This window comes from Lampetra planeri, chromosome 1 (assembly GCF_965212315.1).
Source record: "Lampetra planeri chromosome 1, kcLamPlan1.2.h2, whole genome shotgun sequence".
Taxonomy (NCBI): domain Eukaryota; kingdom Metazoa; phylum Chordata; class Hyperoartia; order Petromyzontiformes; family Petromyzontidae; genus Lampetra; species Lampetra planeri.
In genome coordinates this window covers 36287228-36312808 of record NC_136107.1, presented here as the reverse complement: position 1 = coordinate 36312808, position 25581 = coordinate 36287228, and the positions used below count along the sequence as shown (strand labels likewise).

At 50.4% G+C, this 25581-nt stretch overlaps 1 protein-coding gene across 1 annotated transcript in view; it reads right to left on the bottom strand.

The window, feature by feature from the left end:
- LOC144717807 (protein sidekick-2-like) overlaps positions 1-25253 on the bottom strand; it is a 159341-nt gene extending 134088 nt beyond the window's left edge. The window contains 2 exon segments of the mRNA XM_078593513.1: positions 24641-24800; positions 25238-25253. Of these exon segments, the coding sequence (XP_078449639.1) occupies positions 24641-24800; positions 25238-25253 (176 nt within the window).
- Between the last annotated feature and the right edge of the window lie 328 nt (positions 25254-25581).

The window sequence follows — 25581 nt, the reverse complement described above, 5'->3', positions numbered from 1 at the left end:
CATCGCCTGTGCAAGTACACCAACAAAGACATTTTGTTTATCCGAGTAGCCTATGTCGACTATTAAGGAAAGTGCTTGCTAGCGAGCATCTATTTTGGCCGCTCGGACGCACGAGGCAGGGTAGTGTGGCTAGCAACACGAGCGGCAACCTACCCAACGCTGTTGGTTTCACACTCCATCAACTTCGCTATTCATTTAAGGCTGAGTCAACCTACGTGAAAAGTGGTGGGGTACGGGCGGTGCTAGCTTTAGGTTTAGACATCATTTTGCCATTTTAGTCATGACTTGCCATGTTTCGCACCTCGGATTAGCGCGCTTGGCTACGTACGGTGCGAAAGAAGTTCAACTGACAGTACTGTACATACATAGAGGCCGCCAGGGGTGGGTGGCCACTACCACGCCCGTCCGCCTTTGTCTCTCTAGTCGCGATGTTTACACACCGCACCAAGGTACTCACTGATGTTAACTCGACATAGGAGACGTCCAGGACCGGTTCAGATAATCGACACTGGTGATGGTGGTCATGAGCGGGAATCGAACACGGATCGCCGGGTTCGTAGGACACTGTTCCAACCACTGCGACACCGCTCCCCACTCCCCACACACCACAGCAATCTCGTTCACCACTCAGCAGCGGTGATGTCACCACGGCGCGTGTGCCATGCTAGGTGCACGTTGAGGTCACGTGAAGTGTCTAAGGCCCGTTGACATGAGGTCACGGAAGAGACCCAGGTGCCGTGGGTTGACTGAACTGAGATGGCTGGCAGATGCACACACACACACAAGTACACGTGCTCACCACACGCGTGCACTGCTACGAGGCAAGTGTAGTGGATCTCTCTCCTTAACTCGCGCCACCCACTAGGCTTCATAGCGCTCCATCTGCTCGGCCCGTCTGTCCGGATTGGCGGGGTCTCAAATCTACACCGGACGGCCAGCGAATTCATACATTGATAACACCGGATTTCAGCCGTGGCTCGACCCTTCTTACGAGTCCAATCTCGCAGGAGCACCCCCTCCCCCCGGCACCCCCCCCCCCCCCAAAGTTTCTCAACACGTACGCACACGCACGTGTGTGTGTGTGTGTGCGTGTACCCGGTGCGGTGTGTTAACATCAGAACTTGGGGAGGCAAAGGCGGCCGGGCGTGGTTCTGGTCACACACCACTTACACGTGCGTTCCACGTGCGCTGATTCCGGCCTTCATAAGGTGCTCGCCGACAACAGCACTGTGCCCCAACGGTCTGTTACCGGCTACGCGGGGAATCTTTGCGTTTGTGCAACACTCATAGCGGGGAGCGGTCACGTAAGTGGGAAGCGCACTGCCTTACGATCAGCGACGCTTTTCGTCCCGACTTCGACTCCACGGCTCACGATCGACGAGCGGTATTCATCTGAACCGGGCGTAGCCCCCCCCCCCCCCCTAGGACAACTCAGCTTTCAATGGGTATCCCCACCTTGTGCAGTGAATTTAACGCATCAGCACTGGGGAGGCAAAGGCGGTCGGGAGTGCAGCTGGACCTCACGAACCGCCATACACTACTCGCCCAACAGTACTTTCCCCAATCGTAGGGGGTGGGGGGATATCTTGATCTTTGTGCACACTCTGTCCGTCGGGTTTCTCTCCACCGGGTTTGTTAATGTTTTTTTTTCGTGGGGACAAAGTCCTCTTGTCTCCGAAAATAGAGCCGAGCTCAACGCGTGTGTGATCACGGCGTCAGCCGCTGACTTGAAAAGCCCATTACATATCCGACACATACTTATTGAAGAGCACGGCATATACCGAGTCGACCCAGTTTTTCGATACATATTTCAACCAAACCCCCCCCCGCCCGTGTATGTGTGGGTCGCCGCTTGAGTCTTGAACGCTAATATAAGCGAGTAAAGTACCTGGGCCCTCCAGGTGGTTATCATCATCTCCGGCGCAAAAAGAACCCGAGCCATTTAAACACAACGGGGAATGCGCTTGGCGAAACGTCTGTATGATTGCTGCTTTCACGACGGCTGAATATTTGAGCGACCCAACGAGAAAAAAAAAATGACCACCACCATCACCACCAATCACCACCACCATCACCACCAATCACAGCAACCGCTGCGCGCGGCAGCCATCGGTACGGAGATGGGAAACTCAAAAAATAGCGAGCGCCCCCCCCGCTTTTACTCGGGGAGGAGAGCGAGGAGCGAAACAGCCTCGCCCAGACCTATTGCTACGACGTGGCGAATCGATTAGAGAGCCACGGAGAGGCAAGACCTTCGCCGCATTATGCGGACACATCTCAAGGTCAAAACAATTTAAGCCAAGGCTCGCTCGCTCGCTCGCCCGCTCCATCCCAGCTGCTCCACGGATTAAAATCGAGCTGCTACGTTCTCTTTGCTTAATGAGTCGACACCCGGACACCTTACAAGGCAACACGACGTTGCCTTGCATCACCCCCCCTACACCACCCCGCCTCTCCCCCTCCTCGTCACTCGAAACACCGAGTGTACAGGCGGTGCAACTGCACCGGAGTCAGGCGTTTGGCTACGAACGAATGCTGTGGTTCGGGGTGGGAGATTGGTGGGGGGAGCGGGAATTTGACAGCGGGTCCCAATTCCGTTTAATTCCTTTCCTCGGGACCCACTGGGAGGACTGATTCGCGGCTGCTGTCCACGCGGCTAAGTTCAGTGCACAGCGGCGATGCGGTGGTGTCAGTGTAGTTGGCGTAGACCTTGGTGCAAGGAGTTTACAAGTCTCTATGCACGTCTCTGGGTCTATTATTACGGTCGCCACCTGTTCAGGCTTCAGGCGGGGAATTTGCATCTTTTCTCGGATGTCAGGAATTGATTTGGTACCCGAGATCTGGTGATAGTGTTTTGAGGTTTCGTACAGTATACTGCGCAGTTTTGTTGGACCTAGACTGACTGGGAAACGTGATTGGGCTAGTCTCTTGGTAAGTCTACGGGTCTCTTTGTAAGTCTTCGGGTCTCTATGTAAGTCTACCGATTTTTGTAGATCTCTGGTTAGCATGAACCACGCTGGAAACAATACAATAGTAACCCCTGTCCAATCTACACCTCAGTGGCAACCAGGTCGTAACCATCATCTCAACACAGTCTATTTTTATTGTCTGTGGGTCTTTATATAAGTCAATGGGTGTCAATCTAAGTCTACGAGTCTCTATACAATTCTGCAGGTCTCTATGGTCTCTGTGTGAGTCTATGGATATCTCCTAGTGGTCGAACGTCGCTGCCATGCTCCTTGGCACAAGAAATGCGAATGTATCTTCCCTCGGCTCTTGGTAGCTCGGAGGCTGCTTGGGCCGCTCCCTCCGGCACCACGGGGCACGGTCGCAGCTGCACCGCCTGCACATTCTCTGTAGCTACGCGAGTTGCGGCGAAGGGCTGCGACGAACGGGGCTGCGGCGGAATTAATCTGCGAGCAGCTGGCTACAAAATCCGGCGCTCATTTAATCACCTCGCTGTTCAACGGGGCTTTGTTCGTGTGTTTGTGTTATTGCAATTTCCTGTGAATTAATAGAAACAACACCCACGCCGCGTCGCTCGCAATCTCCGCGCACACACACACACACATTTCATTTTTTATACACGTATAAAAAAAATCTCTCTGTCTGCTTGTGAATATTTACGCCGAGTTCCTCTTCGCATGAACTGGATGATAATTCAGCGCGTGTATAAACGCAGGTGGGCGCGTGTTTGTTAGGCGCTCGAAATAATTCATGGATTCATTTATTTTTTAGCACGCCTGCCTTTCCCAAACGCCTTGACACTTTACAACATGTTATAACCGATAAGGTTTTTGAATCTGCAATAACAATAATAATAAAAAACATTATTATTGAAAAAATCAGTAAAGGTTCAGCTGCGAGTATTGCTCTAGCTGATTATTTATTGAACCCTGAAAACCATTATACAAATGTCATTTGCTGATAATGAGTCTTCTCAAACTTACATTGTTTTTTTTCATGAAAAAAATCTCACAGTCAGGCAAAACCTCTAATCTGATTTTACACCGGATACCAACCCCACCCCCATGCCCCCCAGTTAATTGTAATGTGATAGTCAGAAAGACCGGATTGGTTCAGCGAGACTATGTACGTATGTAAATGTGTGTGTGTGTCAAGTTCATGTGACATGCTTTCGCCAAAATCCATGACACGGTGCTCAATTTCAACCGGAATAGTCTGGAACGCTTCTCCGTTAACTATTTTGGCCAAATTACATCCTTCCTCGCCACGTTATGTCGTCCTCAAAATGTGTTTAAAGTTGTTCAAAGGTTAATAGCAATACAGCACACACCACTATTGGATTGTTATATTTATTATTATGGAAAGGCGTCGCTGAAACTGAAGTGGTAGTGCCTTATTCAAATAATCCCTTCCTCAGGCCAACTTAGCAGCTTTCCAGAGATTACCTCGTGATATATGAAGCCCTGTAAATAATAATCATAAAAACTGGAGGCGGCTGACGATGTAATCACTGAAGGCGACGCGGTGAAAACTAACAAGCAAACCACATCAAGCAGCCTAAAACTATTCCAAGGGTGCCACATGAGTGCCCTCTAGCCGCTCCACGAGAGCTTCCACCTTGAGCCGTGCTGTGCATTAGGCGTGGCCAGGTGGCCCAGAGGGTTCATGATGGCCGTGTCAAAAGGCCCGCCCGGTCCTGCCGATCTCCTGGGTCCGAAGCCGGGTTTTGGGCCACGCGCACGCAACAGCTGGTTGCACGAGAAAACCATCGAGTGAAATTTGCTTTTTGAATAAGGATTACTCCATTTCTGAGAACTAAAGATGTTGGTTCGATTGAGATGCGACGAAACACATTTTTTTGGGGGGCAAGACGTATCAAACGTGTGCCCCTAGTGTGGATAAAGGTAACCATTGCAGCGAGTTCAGAAGTTGTTCTGTGACCCCTTCTTCCAGGGCCATTCTCTGACATTCGGTGGTGGTTGCACTTCTCGCTGTGAGCCTTCCGAATAGAAACGACTGCATTTTCATGACATATAGCCAATAGCACAATGGAAACATTACTTAAGATAATTGTATTTAAGCATCAGAATTGTATTTTCTTTTTTTACGCGAGTGAGGCCCATTCATTGAGCTCTATATCTTCTTTTCAAAGAGGGCTGTTATGCGTTGGTGGGATTTGGTGCAGGCGAGGTCCCTGGGTGAATCAATTTTATTCAAATCAAGTGACTCGATTTTCTGTGACGGGTGGCTCACCGATCCCATGCCACGGCAATGCGAACTTGATTCATGGGTCACGGGGGTCGGACCGAATGGCAAGAAGGCAAAATTGTCAAGTCGACTTTTGTTTTGCGGCAAAAATAAACAATGAAACAGCAACAAGGACAAAAAAGCCCGCTGAGAATAGCACACAGAGCGTTCCGAAGGAAAACAATAACGGTATAATCACAGATGGAAAAGTGTTCAATCATTTCTTAATTGATATGAAAGCAATTAAAAATCTAGACCATAAAGAGCCAAACACCATTACACCTCATTAGCTAAACTGCTAACCCTTGCGATGGAAAATAGCCCAAGCACCAGTGTGGGCGACTGACACACGAATCCAAAACATTAACCTTAATTAATTGATTTCAATTTTATATTTGTTTTTTTTCTCTCTCTCTCTCCCCCACACATTATTTAAATAGCCGATGCTGCTGCAGTTCGTAAATTCCAACCGACGCTCAGTAAAATCCGAAGTGCACACATTGCAAAACATTTACAGAGACAAACCAAACAGACAGACTGCTGGGACTTGTGCTGTTAGCGAGCACCTATGAAGGCCGGGACGGCACACGAGGGAGCTGATGCCCAGCACCACGCCCGGCCGTCTTTGTCTCCCTAGTGGCGAAGTGTACACACCGTACTAGGTAAGTCTCTTTTGAGACTTCGTCGACCTAGGGGAGGCTCAGGACCGGTTCAAACAATCGTCACTGGCGTTGGCCATGAGCGGGAATAGATCCAGTGTCGCCAGGTTCGAAGCAAAGCGCGCTAACCCCTACACAACCCCGAGCAAACACACACGCAGAGGCGCGTGTATACACACACACACGCGCACTGCAATGCGCACAATGCACGCGTTGCCGCCACGATCGCGGTTCTGCACGCAAACTCGTGGCGCACGCTCGGCACGCAGGCTTCTCGGAACCGCTGCAACGCAGCAGCAGCAGCAGCTAATGCGCCCCCCCCCACCACCACCACCACCACGGGGACAAGGCAGTCGGCGGGGAGAATGAAATTTGAGGGCATCATATAAATCATACCGAGACGCCTCGTGGAGGTGCTCATCCGGGGCGACTTGTATGTGGGCTGGGAGGGGGGGGGGGATATAAAAATGAATTGAGACGCAAGCCCGCAAGTGTCGGTGGCTGTGGAATGGGATTCACGAATCAAATCCCAGAGACATTCTGTGGCCGTAGCGCGATGTTTTGTAATGCAATAACGCAGCCACGACATCATTACTTGTTATTTTACATTTTTCACTTGCCGCGTTATCTTGTCCTTGAAAGATATACTCCACCATCCCCCCATCCCCCCCACAACTGGTTTGGTTTAGAAGAAGAAAAAGAGAAATCCACTCCTCGAAAAACGCACACGACAATTTTTTTTACAAAAACAACGTGAGCACGCTGCAAACAGTGCCAAACGATTGCCACGGTTCTTTTATCTGACGCGGCTTGCCCTTTGTAGCTTGCGTCTCTACCAATTAATTATTCGCCGAGGTTGGTTTGTGGGAATTATTATCACGTGTTTTCTTCTTTTTGGTCTTTAACAATTGCCGACGTCGCACTGCCAACCGGCCGATTGCCAGAGAATGCAGCGGCGCTCATTAAAGAAGCCGGATTCTATCACACCGCAAGCGGTTGATAGCGCCAACACGCAAAAAAACATCGCATCTCTAAATCGCACAGCTCAATCGGGCTCCTCAACTGCTTTGTCCACATCTGAGTGAGCGGTTGCGCAACGAGATAAACATTCTAACGGTTCGGGCCAGGAGTGTAACAACCCAAGGTGGTTAATGTGCAGCGTGTGCTGGTGATGATGATGATGATGATGAAATGCGTCGCTGCTCCAAGTCGCCGAGTAGATTGATGCTTGAGAGTCGAGTCGACATCTACAACCGGTTGCAAGGACGTTGACAGATACGAGACTCAGTTGCGATGCATCCGAGTCGCACAAACGGGTCGCTCAGGTGTGTGGACGTGGACGTAAGTCGGTGCTCAAACGCGGTCTGGTTTGCCAGCCTCAATGCCAGCCCCTCGGCTGCATCAGCCAGGAATGCGTAATCGGCACCACGAGCTGTTGACCGGCTCCCAGAGGGTTGTGCGATTGGCAGAGAACGCAAAGCCGGAATTTTAAACAGTCCTTTCTTTTTTAGATTCGCGTGAAATTGTCAGTGCCAAATAATGTTCGCTAAACATGAAAAGAAATGTTTTGAGAAAACAGAATTATGGTGTGTGGGGGGAAGTTGGGGTGGGGGGGGCAGAGCCGAATGCAATGCAAAAATCCATTGAAATGTGAGTAGAGAAATTTGTGCAGATACCGTTGTTGGGGTTGGTGGCGCTGTGCTTCGTGTTGCTCTGCGCTATGGACGCAGCGAGCTCCGTTTCCCGTCACGGCTTACGCCAGCGGCGAGTTGTTTCTGAACCGCTCCGAAGTATCCTCCCTCGCCACGCATGGACCGGCGTGGTGAACAATGGTCGTGTAACATCCCGTGTCAAATGAGTCTCAGTTGAAGATAAGTCGGTTCGATATATTATATTTAGCTATGCCGAATAGTGGGTTAAATGATTAACATACATTTACCTAACGACCTTCATGACCGAATGTCAGTGGGGAGAGGACTGATGAAGGGATGTACGTGCCATGTTGTTTAAACAGAAACAAATAAAACTCAACACGTTCGGCAAAGTTTTGATGAACGTGTCGTGGTGGATTCGCACATGGCCCATAATCCAGCACTGTGGAGGGGAGGATTGGTGGATTACAAAAAGCTGTGAAATTCCTTTCCTGTGAACGTCGAAGATGATGCATATCCTGGCTTGCCAGGAGAAGGCGGTACAGCAAATATGGATGGACTCCATCTGTTTCATCTGTATGGGATTGAGTGTTGCCCTCTTGCATGCATGGGCTTTCTCTGTGTCCTCCGGGTTTTCCCCCCACGTTTATAATCATGCGTTCAGAGTATGTGGCTGCTATATATTTGCCACGTGATAAGCCACTTCGTTGAGTCATCATTTGTGTCCAGGTCGCTTCTGAAAAGGAGCGGTATAGTAGCTCAGTGGGCCTTACCTGGTAAAATATAAAAAAAAAGTTGTAAAATACTTTCGTTTTAAACACTCATTAAATCGCAAAATAATATATTAATATATATATATATAGAGAACCGCAGAGCTTTGGGTGAGGGTTGGATATGGTGCTGACTCACCGCCTGATTGCTGCTATCCACGCTCGTCTGTGGTTCCTCCTCTCCCTCCTCGCGCCTCTCTGAGTGGTTCTCTCTCTACGACGAGGGCGCGTGAATACTGCGTGGCGTCAGCGCCAGCGTGTCACAAGTTAAAATTAATCTCATTATTTGTGGCTGTGCGCTGCTGCCGACGCAGAATCACCAAACATTATTTTTTTTATTACTCATAAAACACACCATTGATGGCCGTTCTGCAAGCACCAAAAACTCGCTTTGGTGAAATGACATTTAGTCTGAGAAGGTAGCGTGTCATTATTATTTCACGTGTTTCTTTTAAAACACACACACACACACACGTGCTAACATATGTACGCGCATACAGCCCCCCGGGAACTTCGCCGTGAATCTATGGAGGTGGCCGTTGAGCGATGTGACAGAGGCATCGGTCCATGAGCCGCTGGGTCATCTCAATCTCGGCCTGAGTTTAACTCAGGAGCTCACCGCTGAAAAACCACGTTTATCCACCTCTGTGCGTGAATAGACAGGGATGCCGAATTGACGGCTGCCACAGCCGAGGTTAATGCTGATGATGTGGTCTCACGGTGCCACACGGAACGCCCGAGCCGAATCACGTCACCCTCATAACGACGCAAGGTCACACAGTTCAAAAGGTCACACAGGGCAAATGTCCATGGAACAGAAGCCCTCGTGTCTGCGGGACTTATTCGGGGCGAAGCATCCCAACTCCTTCGCCACCTTTCTCCGTGTACACGTGCACCGTGTCTCCGTGTTGTGACCTCCTACATTTTTACATTTGCAACAAAAAGGTCAACCTCCAGGGTTGCCCCGAATGTGCCTTGTCTTGTCAGATCTCGGAAGCTAAGCAAACCTGTGAGTTGGTCATGAGATGGCAGTACAGCAAGAGGGACACTGAACCCATCGACGTGGACATTTCAACGTTATGCTTCTCTTGCTGGTATCCAAGGCCTTAAATGGACTTGCTCTTCCCTACATTCATGATCTGCTTCAGCCAAGCAGATGCCGTCAAGATCACCAAGATCCTCAGCTTGTGCATTGCTCACTGTCCCACGGTTTAGGCTTCACACTTGGCGGTGACGTCGCCTTTGCAATTGGGGCACCTGAATTCTGGAGCTCGTTGCCCTTGGAGATCAGGACTTCTGAGACACTCATAAACCTTAAAATATCGACTGAACAACCTATCTGTTTTGTGGCTTTCTCTTTTTAGTTATTTCCAAATGTCTTTCTCGCTTCTTCTTTACTTGGTTGTTGTTGAACGATTTTCCGCCTTGCCATGCATTTCAGAATTTAAATCATTATTAAATGATTTTCCATTCGTAATGCATTGGTTTTAACAATGGGTACTCCAGTTGCCTCGGACGGGCAAAACACTCATTGATAGAAGTAGTAAAACACTTGAATTCAGGGCCAGCCTTGACAACAACAACAAAAGCATTATTTTGAAACTCGGAGAGGAATTGCTGGATGTTTCAGATGACATCATGTTTATTATTATTTTCTTTAGGTATCAATTTGCAGGCAGCCAACAGCGATGGTTCCATCGCAGAGATTCTTCCTCGTTCTTAGCAATGTGGAATTTCCACCAACCAGCTCAGGGCTAGCCCACCTTTGGATGTGTCACACTACTCTACGGGACGTCTGGCAAATTTTTTTTTTTACAAAGTACAACATTATCTGGCACGTCCGTCCGATGCTCGCCGAGCTGCATTGGCTTCCGGTTGCTGAACGAATATATTATATGGTCACACTCATTACACACAGAGTGCTGCCACGAATAACCCGCAATACCTTGCTGATGTTGCCAAGAAGCATGAAGCATCACTCGATCTCTGGTCATCCTCACAGCGGCTTTTGACTGGCCATCGATCAAAGGCGGTCACCGCATCGCGCACTTTTAGAAGCGCCTTTGCGGCCGCCTGGAATGCTCTTCCTTGGAGCTGTCTACTTTTAAATCAGCTATATAGAAAACGAATTTCTTTCAGAACTTCTTTTTGTGCTTAGTTTTGTCGCCCTTCCATCGAACCTCCGATTAGCACGGCTGGCTACGTGCAGTGCGCAAGATGTTGAACATTCCAGTACATACGTTGGCTGCTTCAGCTGGAACCCATCCTGACATCGGACCGACACGGGCAGGGACACGAGGCAGTTGGTCCGCGATGAGAGCCGCCGATGCACCTGACAGGTCAGCGTCAGTGTTGCCAACTCCTTCAAGCGGAAAGTCGCCACACGGACGTCGACGATTTGCTGGGTGTCGCTCGACAGATCATCTAAGGTCAAGAAGAGTGTCCCTAGACAATTGATCAAATATTGAGCATGGAAAATGTACGATGACGATCATCATCGTCATTAGCCATGATCAACCAACTGCTAAATGAAAGCTTCCCAAACTCGTCACGATCTCTCACAGTTCTGCGATGCAACGTGTACATTTACACAGCATAAGCAGCTGCAACCACTCCTAATGATATATATATGAACCGTGCTCGCAGTGAAAGTCGCTAGATTTGCGATCGCTTTTAAACAGTGTTTTTTTATATTTATATCGCAAGAAGGCATTAGATCACGTGACAGAATCACTTCAGTTGGCGACACTGCTCGGCGCTCCGCCGCACGAGCGCGTCGGGAATCTGGAACGAGTCACCATGCGGACACTAATTCCCTAGCCCTCAGGGGGGAGGCGGTGTCGCAGTGGCGCAGCTAGCGGCGCACCGCTTGCCGCACGTTCCCATCGGAGGGCATCGGAGCTGAGTGGCGCCGCTCTGGGCAACGCGAGGCACGGACGCAGACGCCCGCGGGCCACTTTGATGGGCTCGCCGAGTCACTCGTTCACGCGCGCCCCCGCGCCACGCCGCCGTGACTCAGGGGCGAAAGGCGGCTCGCCTCGCTCGGAGTTCTCCTCCTCCTCCTCCACCTGTCATGGAGGACGGCTCCGAGTGTAAGCATCCTATTAGGGGCAGATTGGAATTCGTCAAAGTAACTTAAATTATATTTCTGACATAAGCGTGCACGTTTCCTTGTTCCGTTAAATTACGGTGCACAGATATGAAATAAATAAAAAATTCGTTTAATTCAATAAAGCGGTATTTTTTTTAAACAGTTGCTCATTTTCAATAAGCTGTGTTACTCCCCAGCTGTTTGAAGCACCGGCGGCGAGAGGAGACTCTCCCGTGTGTGTGTGTGGCGTTTCGTGTTGATGAGCTGCTAGGGGCTACAGCTGTTCGCCTCCGTCGCGAGCGTCACACACCTTGGAGCCCGCGGGTGTGGACAGAGGATTACAGCGCGGTGCCCCAGCTCACGAACAGAGCGCGAATTCCATCCCGCAGAGAACCGCGGCTGGAGAATCAGCATTCGAAGCGGTCGGCGGGGCCAAGCAACAACATTTTGTATGGCTGCGTAGGTTTTTTTGTGTCTTAAAGCGGTGCTCTACGGCTCTCTCTCTCTCTCTGACGGGTTCGTAACCAATGTGTTTGTTCGGCCCGGTGTCTGACGTTTCGCTCAACTGCACCACCGAGGACCATCTGCGTTTCTGAGAGCTTCCTCAGTTCCCAGTATTTACAACCCTCATCAGCCGTGGTTAACCCATAGCTGGTTTGAAGGCCTTCGCAAAAGGGGCTGCCAACTCTCATGATACTGTGATGTAATCGTCGGCAAAGAATTCGCTTCCAGCACGTCACGTGGGAAGGGAGAGTGTACAGGGGCGTGCATAGAACAGCTGATGCGATGGTAGCCAGCACGTTACATGGGAAGGGAGGGTGTGCTTGTATGGGACGAAAGTAGAAACATTTTTGAAAACATGATTGATAAGCAACCACAACTGTGCACAATGGATGTCGCACTGTCACTGCTCTCCTGCTAATAATCGCCCAATGCGGCTTTGTCTCTGTAGGTTGTCGCACTGCTACAAATCCGGCACGTGGCTGCCACGACGGCCCCTGGGGAGTTCTGGGACTCGTGCCCGGCTCTATGAGGTCACTTCAAGTGCAGTTGGCCACTGATGACGACGCGTTGCACCTGAATGAGCGGGTGAGCAAATGAGCGACCGACGGCACTTTTAGACATTTATTCCGGGGCGATGCCGGCACAAAGGAGATTAGAGAAATCACGAATGTTGCAACGCTCACAAGCACTTAAGCCCACTTTTGAAAATCGCCATCGTGATCCATCACCATTACAGGTCTCTAAAGAAATGAAATTTATTACGTGTCGCTAATGCTGAGAATGCAATAGTTCTGCAAGTTTCTTTCGTGTGTTTTTTTATTCTATTATTTTCGTTTTACAGCGGAGGCAGCGAGCGTGAGAGGGGAGGATGGATGGCTGGTTTGAAGGCGATTATTGCAGAAATTGTGTTCAGAGTGGCGAGTGGTAGCGTAGTGGTTAGCACGCTGTGTTACGAACCAGTGGCTCGAGTTTGATTCCCATTTCACTGACAGCCAACATCAGTAACGTTTATCCGATTCAGCGTCAAATGAGTACCTGGTGCGACGGCCAATGGGTGGTGATGGCCTCTAACCCCATCGTGTATCGCTCCGGGCTTCATAGGTACTCGCTGACAGCACTTGCACCAACAGAACATTAAGGCTATACGGAGGGAACTTTGTCTTTGCGTTGAAAGGATGCATGGGTAAGCAGACGCTCACCCATCGCTCAGATTTCTCAACTGACAGCCTCACGTGACAGAGAGGGCAGTCAGCGCACGCCTCGCGTGACCTCTCTCGTCTCCCACGGCTGCTGGCTGAGTATTTTTTGACACCGTGAACCCGAGCACGAGGTTTTTGGTCGAGCACGGAGCCCTCAAGCAGCCGACACTCGACCCGCAGGGCTGCCGGCGAAACACGGAAACTATATACTAAACTTAAAAAAATATATATTTTTTACTCGGCAAGGCCCCACTGAGTAGCTCTTTTTCCAGAAGCGACCTGGCCACAAATGGGAGCTCAACGAAGTGGCGTATCATGTGGACATTTGTAGCGGCAAAATACTGTAAATGCACCTTGATTCTGAATGAGGCGGGCGAAATCCGGAGGACCCGGAGAAAAATCCACGCGACCACGGGGAGAGAGGCATGCAAACTGCAAATATACTGTCATCGTCTGGGTCGGGATCGAACCCATGACCTCCGGCATACCAGGCGAGGGAGATGACATCTTCTCGCCACCGCGGATGCGTCATGGAAATGCTGGCCCCAACCAGACCACCCCCCCTGCCCCCCGATAAAAACAATCGTTCTACGCAGCCCCTGTAAACCCTCCCTTCCCTATGTAGCGTAAGCATCCTACTGTTTCAGTCATTTCGGCCAGGTCACCATTATAAAATATCTCCTGAGCGCAATAGGCCATAACCCAAAATAAATCGACTGGGACTGGCTGATATACATACGGCTCTATGATTGCTGAAAATAAATACTGTTACAATGTGGTCAATCCAATCGCTAATGCCGTTACTTAAAGCTACAGGAGGACCACTGTGTGTATTCCTACCGGTTGCGCAGTGATACACACACGTTTCCGTGTTTGTATGCCACCCCATTAAATTGATATATGCAGAACTCCGCTCTGTGTCTGCATATAAACAGACGTGTTGTTTAGTCTATCAGCCGATTGCCGACATTCCGGGTACCGATATTTTCAAGCCGCATTTGCTAGCAAACTCTGCAAGCCGGCTTGTAACCTAGTTGTGTCTCGGCAGCAGAGGCAGGCAAGTCGAAGAAAATGCTGGCGGATCACCAGATGTTATTGGCAAGAGCACCCCGTCTAAACTAGGGGGCCGGCTCAACAAGGTCATGACCGAAGGTTTGTTCCCCCATCGCAGCTGAAAGGGCAGCGGGGTCTGGAGGCTTTGCGGCCTCTGCTTTGATCTCCGTGTCAGAGAGCGCAGGCACGGTCGTCACGACGATGCGCGGGGGGAGACAGATTTATCAAAGGGGGGCTCTGTGTCTCCATGAGCAAGGAGGGTGGGGGGAGTGGGTGGGGGGGCAAGCCCACGGTCCCACGGCGCTCTTCACAAAGACGCGACCGGTGCGTGTCGCCCGTTGCGGCGACGCCGATGCCTGCGCTCGCATTTATCCGTCTCGCGACAGAAAGGCGGCATTCTCTCTCCGTCCGCCACGACCGCTCACTGGCAGACAGCGGCCCTCTTGACACGAGCTGTCCGCCGGCACCCTAATGGGGGCGACGACCCTCACACACAGAGAGACTTTCAAATAGATGCGCCCGCCGCTGCACGACTTCGACATGTCGTTACCGGAGGGGTGCCGGGAGGGTTCAGAGCATTTCCTTTTGAAAAATCATGGGGAATTACAGACCAACTCCCCGCTTCCTGCACCCCACCCCAGGCCCCTATCTGATTGTTCACCCCTCCCGCCCCCCCCCCCCACAAGCAAGCAAGTACGGGCGCCCCTAATGCTGCCAACGCATTGTTCACGCGGCCGCATGAATGCGCTCCTTCTCGGGCACGTCGGGAAGGATTCCGCACGCTCGCCGCGCAAGAGTGCGACGTGTCTCTCGAAGGGCCCGGCGCGCGGACGCGCGGGGGGATGGAGTTCACCGCTCGCTGGTTCCTCTCCACGGCCCCGTGTTGAGGATTCGCCCCAACGCGATTGCCGAGTTTGTCCCACCCGTCACTGCGTTCGACCGCCACGCACGCGAGAGGATTCGGTGCCCTTTTTCTCTCCGCTTCACTCCACGCACTGCTCGCCCGGCGGTCAGGTGCCCCCTTATCACCCTTCTATCGCTACCGTTGTGGTTATCGTTCCCGAGGGACGTCGTTATTTCATTGCTCCACCCATGTTGAGAAACGTAGGTTACGACACTTTTCGTTCTGCCTCTTCCCTCGCACTGGAATTGCTCCCCGCCGTATGTTTTCTCATTTTCTGACAAGAGCTTTGCTCGATTCAAGAGACGTAATAGCTCGAATCTGTTGCAGCTTGGATCGGGCAGTTTGTTGCTGGCCGCTCGGCATTGTTGGGCCTCGGTGCTTGAGCTCAGCAAATCATGAAATAGAGAATACAACACAACGACTCGTGTCAGCAAAAACATGAAAATGGCTTTGGTTTTGAAGTCCACTGCTTTTTTGATACGTGAGCAAAGAGAGGGCATTGTAAGAGCTTTCGTTTTTTTTTATACAGTAGCTTCATTGTTCACTTTTGAAAGAACGTGCACACATTATTGCACATGTGAGGCATGCATCACATATTGCACACGTGATGCATGCATCACAATGCTGCCGAATTGTCTCACCGCAGGACGAGTGATCGAACGGAACGGTATTTCCCACACCCATCACAACCACGGACATTTACAGTGGAAAAATGACAAGCAATGCAAGCCGAACATTTGCAACGAAGTAGAGTATGAACTGCGATCTCTCAAAACATGAGCTACGAAGCAAGATAATTAAGCGGCTGAGTAAAGAACCCGTTGCCGCTCCGCGATGGGAAACAGAAGACACCTGTCACACGCACGCTCTCACGGTGCTCCCCGTGCTTGGAGCACGAAGAGTAATCTGCCATAAATAAATAAAAATGACGATTAAAATGGCAAGATAATATGCATTGAGTATTTGACGTTCCAATATTTTGGCGAACAAAAAATACGTGAATAGGAGCACAAGTGGAAAAGTTGGAGCGATTGTAAATGAACCGTGGTCAGTCTTCTCCATTTGTTACTCCCAACTCTTCGGTGTCGCTTCCTACACGTCGTCCGAACTTCTTATTGCGACGTTTCAATTGATAGTCAGTATTTATTTGTTACACGAACAAAACACATTCCGTTTAGCTAGTTGCCCAGCTGGTTTCGGTGACAGCAGCCACTAACAACAGAGTTATTGTTGGGGTAGAAAGGAGCCCAGCCAGCAGCCAGTCAGAAAACACGACGCATAGATGATTTCTTAATAGTGGTGTGATAGAGATCACTTAATGAGGCGTATTGTCTTCTTCACTGTGTGTGTTTATTACACGTGAGAGTATTTTTTGCTGTAAGGCACCGTTAGTGACTGCCACGGTGAGGCTTGTCATTCAATTGTGTTTGAGCACAGCGTATTCGATGGGGGGAGGAGGGGGGCAGAGGGCACAAGGTGGGGGGGGGGGCTGTAGCGAGGGGGGGTAATTGGGCTGCCAGGATGGTCTGGATTAGTGGCTGTAATGAACAGAATCCGGATCCGGGCTTAACGAGTCCATAATCCGGATTTGCTAGGATTAATGTTTAATAGGGAACATGTTCGATTCGCGTGTTAAGGAATTAGTGATAATGAAAACATTACTTCTCCCAAACACACACGCAGAAAGTTTACTCTTAAAAAAAACCCCACCGCTTCCACCCAGACACAATGCTAAACAATTAAGCAGAAGCCGCGCCTCTTTCACTTTCTCCGTGCAATTGTTTGCAAACCTGCGGGTGGTGGTGGTGGTGATTTAATTCCGCGGCCCGAGGGCTCGCGAGTGGAATGCACAGCTTGTGACAGCTCAACTAGGCGGGCCTCCTTTGTCGTTTTTTATTTTAAACCAACGCGGGCCCCCCCTTGGGTTAATCTCCGCCGCAAAACAAGCGGCACGCAACAACAAAACAACACAAAGTCGACGTCAAAAAACAATAAAAAGCAGCACAAAATTACGATAATGGATGGGTGTCTGTTCGTTGGGCTCCCAATGTGGTTTTAGAAGCGATTTCTCGCAGCAAAACATCGCCAACCCCCACCGCACCGCACCCACCCCCGAAAACATAGAAAACAATACACGACAGAGCCGAGAAAGAGCTCCACCGATAGAGAGAGAGAGGGAGAACGAGAGAGACACACACGCACACACACGGAGAAAGAACCAGTGGACAAATACTGCTCTCTCTCTCTGATAGTGTGGCAACAAGCGAGCGGCATTCATAGCGCGTAGCGGCTGTTAGCCGAACACTATTCAAACGCATTTTGCCCGACGCCCCCGCCCCACACAACATCCGACGCGGCCTGTTAGACGCGATTGTCTCGTTCACACGAAACCCACGGCCGGCCGGCGAGTTGCTACACAATCGGTGTGCGGCTGATGTTGGCACCTGACTCGACAATCGTTGGGCAAAAAAAAAATCACTGTCCCCCCCTGAACGTGTGAAGACGTCAGTTGTTTTTTTTTGTGTGTGTGTGCCTCCTCGTGGGTCTACTCAACCTTAAATTCACCATTGGAACCTCATTTGCCAGTAAAAATATGATAATTGTTTTGTTACCCTTCTATCTGGCAACAAAACTGACACCTTTTTTTACAAGGAGTCATGTTTGCATAGACCACAATACCTGCAGTCATAATGCAAACAAAAAACATAATAATGTGCACTGTCCGTGCGCCTTTTAGCGTCATCTGGTCCAACCCATGTGAGACTAGGCTCTAAGGAAAGCTGTCTCGGGTGTGGACCAATTAACTTCAAGTACAGTGCAGACATTATCAGAGTTATGTTATTTGTTTGCATTATGACTGCAGGTATTGTGGTCTATGCAAACATGACTCCTTGTAAAAAAAGGTGTCAGTTTTGTTGCCAGATAGAAGGGTAAGAAAACAATTATCAACCTTAAATTGTTTACTCCTGTGTGGGACGTCAACATCGAGCGCTGGCGGAGGCGCAAGGCGGCCGGCAGTGGTGCTGTCCATCCCGCCCGCTCCCTCGTGCAACTCTTGCTGGCCTCACACACGTGATCGCTCATTTAACTTTTGCACCAGCAGATCCTTGAAGGACAGAGGAGGGATCTCTGTAGATGTGTTTTTTTTTTCTTCCCAAGTGTGTATGCATGGTCTTGCATTGTCTGCCCTAGCAAGTTAGACTCAGCAGTAAATAAGTCCCTGGTGCAGTTTGTACACATCAGCAGGAGGGACACAAAGGCGGCCGGGTTTGTTGTGGTTCTGGCCACAACACTGCCTCGTGTGCTGTGCCACCATTCATAGTTGCTCGCTAAGAGCACGTGCCCCAACAGTCTGGTGAAGTCTATATGGACGATCTTTGTATGTGTGCGCATGCCGCACACGAGATGCAGATTATAATGAATCGTGTGGGTGTAATGCACCCTTATTTTTTTATTGCATGCATCCAGGTCGCAAGAGCATACATTTGCGATCCGAACAATCATGAGCTCGGAAAACTGAATGCGAGCTTGTCAATCTGTCGCATTTTCAACCTCTCGGATGCAAAACAGCAAAAGTGTTTTTTTTGTTTATGGAGCACGTTGGCAAATTGTTAGTAATGTCTCGGGATAAAAAATTAGAGATGAAAAAAACATGTAAAATGTGCTGCAAAAAAACACACGTTTTAAAACACAAATCGAAATAAACATTATTATATATACGTAATCCGAACAGGTGCTTCAGCGGCAGAGCAAGCGGCTCCCAATTGGAAGACTCCGACTCCAAATCTGGGTCGCGGGTTGACTCAGCCCATCATTCCTGCAGAATTGACCAAATGAGAACCAGTTTGTGGGGTAGACAATGGTGGTTGTCTCACGGATAGACTCGGCCGCACGATAGGAATGTGGAATTTCCACCACTGGCTCAAAGGTTGGAGGGCAGGGGGTGAGCAACGCTTCTGTGCTCATTTCTGCAGGCGATCACTTTTTGACCCGACACACGGTTCACTTACCGCACCCTGGACCGAGTGACCTCATTTCGATTTCTGGTCACTGCTAATGCGGCGAGCGATATTCAAATTGATCCTGAGCACACCTGCCTCTCCTTTCCATCCCCCACCCCTGCCCGCTCTTCCTTCACCAGTTCACCAACCCGCACTGACCGACATGGTGAGGAATGGCCAAGCTAAGCAACGCGACTGACGCAGCATTGGGGGAAGTTCTTAATCTCGCAGGGAATTGAATAAAAGGACCTCTGTGCATGCATTACGCGGGCTGCTAAAGTGCTGTGCGAGAACATTTCTAGATAATAGGTTCTTTGTGAAAAAGAGCGGGCGGAGAAAGAGGCAGGTGCCCACTTAAATATACATGCTGGTCGCTTTTTTGATCGAGAAAGCCGCGTGCAGAGCTTTTAGAGAGAAAGAGAGAGTGGCACTCCTGCGACTTGAGCGCTGACATGACTCACGGAAAACAATCGGGAGAAAATCGTCCGTTAAACACGCCTCCTCCATTGATGTCGCGGCGAAATCGCTCCTTTTGCGGGAGTAGAATGAAAGCGGAGGTGACCTACTGAACTCCTGGGTTCGGAATCGCAGGTAGCAGCGACCTGCGATTAAAACCGGGCTCCCACGTCCATCGTAAGTGAGTTTTCATGGTCTCGGCGAGGTCACCAGATGACTTACGTGGAGAACCGTATACTCACATCGAGAGCCACACACGCACATAGAGACGCAATGGACTCGCATTAGACTGGGTTGTGATTAAACTGGGCTCTCGCGTGTCGAAAGTTTATGGTCCCAGCTCAGTCACTGGTGGCTGCACAAAACAATAAAACCCAATACAACATACCCGCGTTAGCAATCAAAGTTTGAATTCGCATTTATATAACAGGATTGTGAGAGCTTAATCACAGAGAGTCATTGTACCCGTAAACCAACTTACAATAGTCGACGCCAACGGTTAGAACTTTAAATACGTACGTGAACTCTGCAGCTCTTTTGATTCTTTAAAAACATCATCATCTTCCAAGTCAGTCGTACGGGAAAACGCAACGTGAACGATGGTCCACGTCGCTGAACTGAGAAAGCCGCTACCCGCGCGTGCAATTGCGTTCGCACGTGGCCTGCCGCACACGTAGTGCGCTGCGGCCACAACCACGGTACCTGCAGCACGACTGCTTTCGTTTTGACCGCCACGGACATGAGAGGAGGGGGGAGGGGGGCGGGGGTGGTCTTAATGCGGCAGCGGTTGGTTAAAAGGGACAATGAATAGCCGCGATTAAGTGGCTCGCACTAAACCGAGATTTATGTTTGGGCCGTTTTCTAAATGCACACCTAGGCTGTTTACGCGTCAATAACGGCTAATTCGCTCACGTTTACGTGAACGATGTCAACTGCCGCCGCACTAAATTTACTTGGAGGGATGACGCCCGCGGACAACAGGTGCGCGATTACCTTGATGGTAGGATTTCCCACGTGCACAGGTGGATGACAAGTAACGGTAAAGGTGCAGTTCTTGCAAGTCCACTTGCCCACGCTACTGCTGTATGAAGGTGACCTCCCCCCGCCCAACTAGTGGGCGTTTTTAGAGAGGCAATTTGAAGGGCAATCTTTGGCCTACTCTTCCATGCTGACCAGACGTGTTGGGTGTGGTGAGATGTTAACTCCATCGCCTGCTATTTAGGAGGTCGTGGGTTCGATCCTGACCCTGACGCATGTTTATTTAGAATTCACATGTCTCTCGCTCTCCTTGTGATCGCGTGGATTTTCTCTGGGTCCTTCAGTTTTTCCCTTCACATTTAGAAACACGCGTTTAGAGTATTTGGCTGCAATACATTTCCACGTGATGAGCGACTTTTCTTTGAGCTATCATTTGTGGCCAGGTTATGAAAAAGAGCTATGGAACTCAGTGGGCCTTACCTGGTAACAACAAATAAAAAATTGTTCATATTGTTTAAATAGTTTCCCACCACTTGAACAGATGCACTTGCCGAGTTCACTGTCAAATTAAGTGCGTGCGATTCGGGTCCCAACAGACCTCTCCCCCATCTCACACTCACAAATTACTCCATTTGCTCACACTCGCGGCACACGACTGGTTCATCGCGCGGCGCTAACCACCGCGCCACCGCTCCACCCCGCAATATCCAGGGTGCTTCAAAAAAATGTTAACACTTCCGGGACTTTGTAACAATACCCATAGTCCCGGTGAAGTGTTAGCATTCGTTTGAAGTGCCCTGTATTGTACACACGTGTACACGAAGAGTCAAGTGCCACGGGCGCGAGAGCGCAATTACACGAATAACAGAGGGCGTGCAAACGGACGTCGGTTCGCGACGTTTGTTTCTCGGCAACGATCGCTCGAGGCCTCCGCAGTAGCGGCGGGCTACATCGATGCGGTGATCAGCAGGGACCCTGCTGGCTTCAGAGTAAACAGAGTTACGAGCGCGCGTTTGTGTGTGCACGGCGTGCGTGCGCATCTGCCAATCATCTCAGTCAGTCAAACCCATGGCGCACCGGGTCTGTCCCGTGACCTCCTGTCAGCGAGCCTTCGACAAATGCACGTGGCCTCAAAGTGCTCCAAGCGTGGGACAGGCGTCGTGGTGACGTCACCACCACTGAAGTGGCGAACGGCGGCTGTGGTTGTGTGCGCGTGCCTGATTGTGAGTGTGTGCGCGTGCCCGATTGTGGGTGTGTGCGCGTGCGTGTATGCGTGTGTGTGTGTGCTGCACTTGTGGGTGACTTTGACTTTGTGTGTGCGGATGGGCGCGTGTATGTGTGTATATATGTATGTGTCTTTCCATAGCCTGCGGATGTCTTAATCGCAACATTAGGGTCGTCGGTCAATATAAAGCAAGATGCAAAACGCTAAAGTGTTTTTTTTGGATCGCACAGTACTTTCTTTCTCAATGGAATAACAAAAGAATGCATTAAAGGTAGTTTGTGACTTTACTTGCACGAACGTGGCTTAAAGAGGCATTATAAATCGAATTGCACGATAAATTGATATCTTGTTAATTTTAGATTTTAAAAACGCAGACTTGCAGCCACACAATACATGGCACTACTAGTTCCGGCCACAGCTCTCTGGCTTGCCACCTTATCTGAATGATATACTGGCACAAAGTGTGGAAAAGATATAATTCTAATAATGCATTTTTTTGTCACAAAAGCCTCACTGGGTCTCAAGACTATCTCTTTGCCGAATGGTCCCGTTGCATTGGCATGGTTTGGCCAGTTACACTCAGGAGTGATTGACTTAATGTGGCAAAAAAAATCGGAGAGGGGCCAAACGTCAGACACCGTGCTGAGAAACACGCGGTACAACCCAAAAAAACACGTCGGGGAGAAGCATAAAGCACAACCCCGAAAAATATACGCAGGAGTTGCTCGTAAATTGCCATAAAACTGTATAAAATTGCGTTAAGCGCGGTGTGGTCTGGCCAATCATATTGCGCTGCGGAGTGGAGGCTGGGAGGCACCATTGGTATCGCTGAAGGGCAATAGACCCCGCCCCGTATCAAGATTTAGAGACCGCGAGCCTCGAATATGGGTCTGGAAATGCCAATTAGAGCGAGATCAGACGTGAAATGTAGATTCCTCTGCTCCTATCCCTGTGTGAGCCGGCCATGACCCTGACGTAGCTTAGGCAGACGGAGGGTTGGCTTAGGATGGACAATTTTATTTCCGACGGAATGACATCTGCTCCCAAACTTCATCTCCTGCTACAAGGGGGCGGTGAAGGAGGATGAGTGATGGGGGACGGTGGGGGTAAATGTGCAGGGGGCATCTGTGATAGACCTGAAGCTTCGTCTGTTGCAATATATGCCCTATGCAACTTGTACAGGGGGATCTAATTGATGTTACTCCCCAATTAAACTGCCACATATTAATTGTGTTCAATTATACGGAGTGTTGTACCGTACTTCTGTGATCCCACGTCTATGCTCCCCGCCAACCCGCAATTATCCGCGTGGTGATGTGCGAGAGAGTCACTGCACGACTCACGTGAGCATGTGGAGGCATTCACCCAGCAATGGATTAATGATGATGATTATGGAAATAATAATAATGTTATCGTTCTAAAAATGCAATTCTTAAGCTTTCAAACATATTGTTATTTTGCTCATTTAAATTAACTGCATGAGTTGGCTGTTTGTGTCTCGACCACACGCGCACACAAAGACGAGGACCCCCCCCCCGTGTAGCCTAGATGTAGGCTCTTGCTGCTTGTCCTGTTAACGAGCACCTATTACGTTGAGGAGCACAAGCCACGTCTAAGGGGCCAGAATATTGTCTGTCCACCTTTGTCTCTCAAACGCTGAAGTTCACACACTACACCAGGTACTCATTTGAGGTCAAGTCGCCCTAGCGGGCGCCAGGGACACATTCTGATATCACTCACCGCTGATCGTATCCATGGCTGTGCATCGGGCGCATGCGGCCCCGTTCATAGTGCAGTGTGCTAACCGCTTTGCCACCGCTGTCTACCCACTCAACCATGCACCCACGCTCGTGTACTATCTCTCTCTTTCACACACACACACGTCTACTCACGCACATATAGACACACACGCACAAAGATCCCCCATTTGAGCCTAAACAGACTTTTGGTCGGGTGCTGTATCATCAGACACACACTCACACACGTTTACTCACGCACACACGCGCACACCGTACACATCACAACGCGAGCAGAAAATGAAACACCGAACAAGCATTAGGGGACATCAATCCCCGGTGTGCTGTCGGCTAACTTTATTTTTCATAACGGGCCATCCGGGACGGTTCGCTTGAATTAAGTTTGCAAAGCGCCCCCGCTCTTGGTAGAAATTTTCACGAAACGCTGCGTGGAACCGTACGACAGGTCTGGTGGGGACCGAGCTTGTACGACTTTGCTGCATGGAACCCGGTTGCGAGCGACACGGGCAAAAAAACAACCACAACAACATCAACAACAACTGCCATCCGATGCTGCTAAGTGGCGGCGATGTTACCACGGTGCATGTGCCAGGCTATGGTGCACTGTGATGCCACGCGAAGTGTTGGAGTCTCGCTGGCTGACAGGGGTTACGAGACAGACCCAACCCAGGTATTATGGGTAAACCGACCGAGACCAGCACCATTTGCCAGTGACATCGGTAATTAAACAAATGCCCCCTTATAGGGATTATAGACTGTTGGGGCAAGTGCTGTGAGTGATTACTGTTAAGTTTATAATAGCACATCAGAGGGCTGTGTGCGCCCGCCCGCTTTATCTCCCCAGGGCTGATGTTAACACACCACACCAAGGAATTAATTCAAGACCGGGTCACGAATGTTGGCCGTGAGCCCGAATCGAACTGGTGTCGCTGATTTACGAGTGCTGCGTGCTCACCATCACGCTTCCCGCTGCCCAACAACAGACGCACGACGCACAGAGACAGCAGCACGCGCCGGTTGCGCGGGCTGGAGGTGGTGGGTGGGGAGAGGTGGGGGAGAGGTGGGGGGATGGAGATGGGTCGGAGGGCGGGGGGCGGGGGGACACGCTGGCAGGCGTGCCAGCTACGATTTGGCGACGGCCCCGGCACGTCTTTAATTGCCCTCTAATTAAGCCAACCTGTTCTCGGGCGAGAAGGGGGCGATCTCGGTGTCGTTCACGAGCCAGCGGAACTCCAGGGGCCAGCTGCCCTCCGCCAGGCACGTGAGCACCAGCCGGTTGCCCTCCAGGTGCAGCTGCGTGTGCAGGGGCTCTCTCTTGAAGAAGGGTGGCACCTCAACTGAACGACCAACATGGAGGGGGGGGGGCAGAGAGAAAGAGAGAGAGAGGTTGATTTAATCAGTCTTAGTTTTTTCATGTTTACGTAGAAATCGATCCATTTGTTAAAGAGTATATCAGCCGTATTTTCTTTTACGGCGGATTTGGGGATGGGGGGGGGGTCACAGTTGCGGCTTCAATGTAAATATCTGCTCGTGCTGCGTAGGCTTTACCAGGGCGTTGGGACGAGTGCTGTTAGCGAGCACCTATTACGGCCGGTACAGCAAACAAAGCGATGGTCAGTGACACTTTTCGCCCTCTTTGTATCCCCAGTGCCGGTGTTCACACACCGTGACCTCGGGGAGACCCAGGACAAGTCCAAAATACAGCCACTGATGCTAACCTTGGCTGGGAATCGAACTCGGGCGGCTCGGCACGTGGGGCAGTGCATGCACTTACTGCGCAACCGCGCCATGCACACCCACACTGACAAAGTTCCCCTGTGGTGCCTGCACGGGCTGTTGGGACAAGTGCTGCTAGCGAGCACCTATTAAGGCTGATAAGACGCAAGGAGAGGGTGGTGTGGCTATAATCATGCCCAGCCGCCTTTGTCTCCCCAGTGCTGTATGTTGACACATCGCACCGGGTACTCATGCACACACGAACACACGTATCCACAGACACATAGAACTCACACAACAACAGTCGCCATTCGCCACTAGGTGGCGATTGGCGCGGTTGGCTACGTACGGTCCGAAAGAAGTCCGACATTTACACATCCAAGTGGCGGTGATGTCACCACA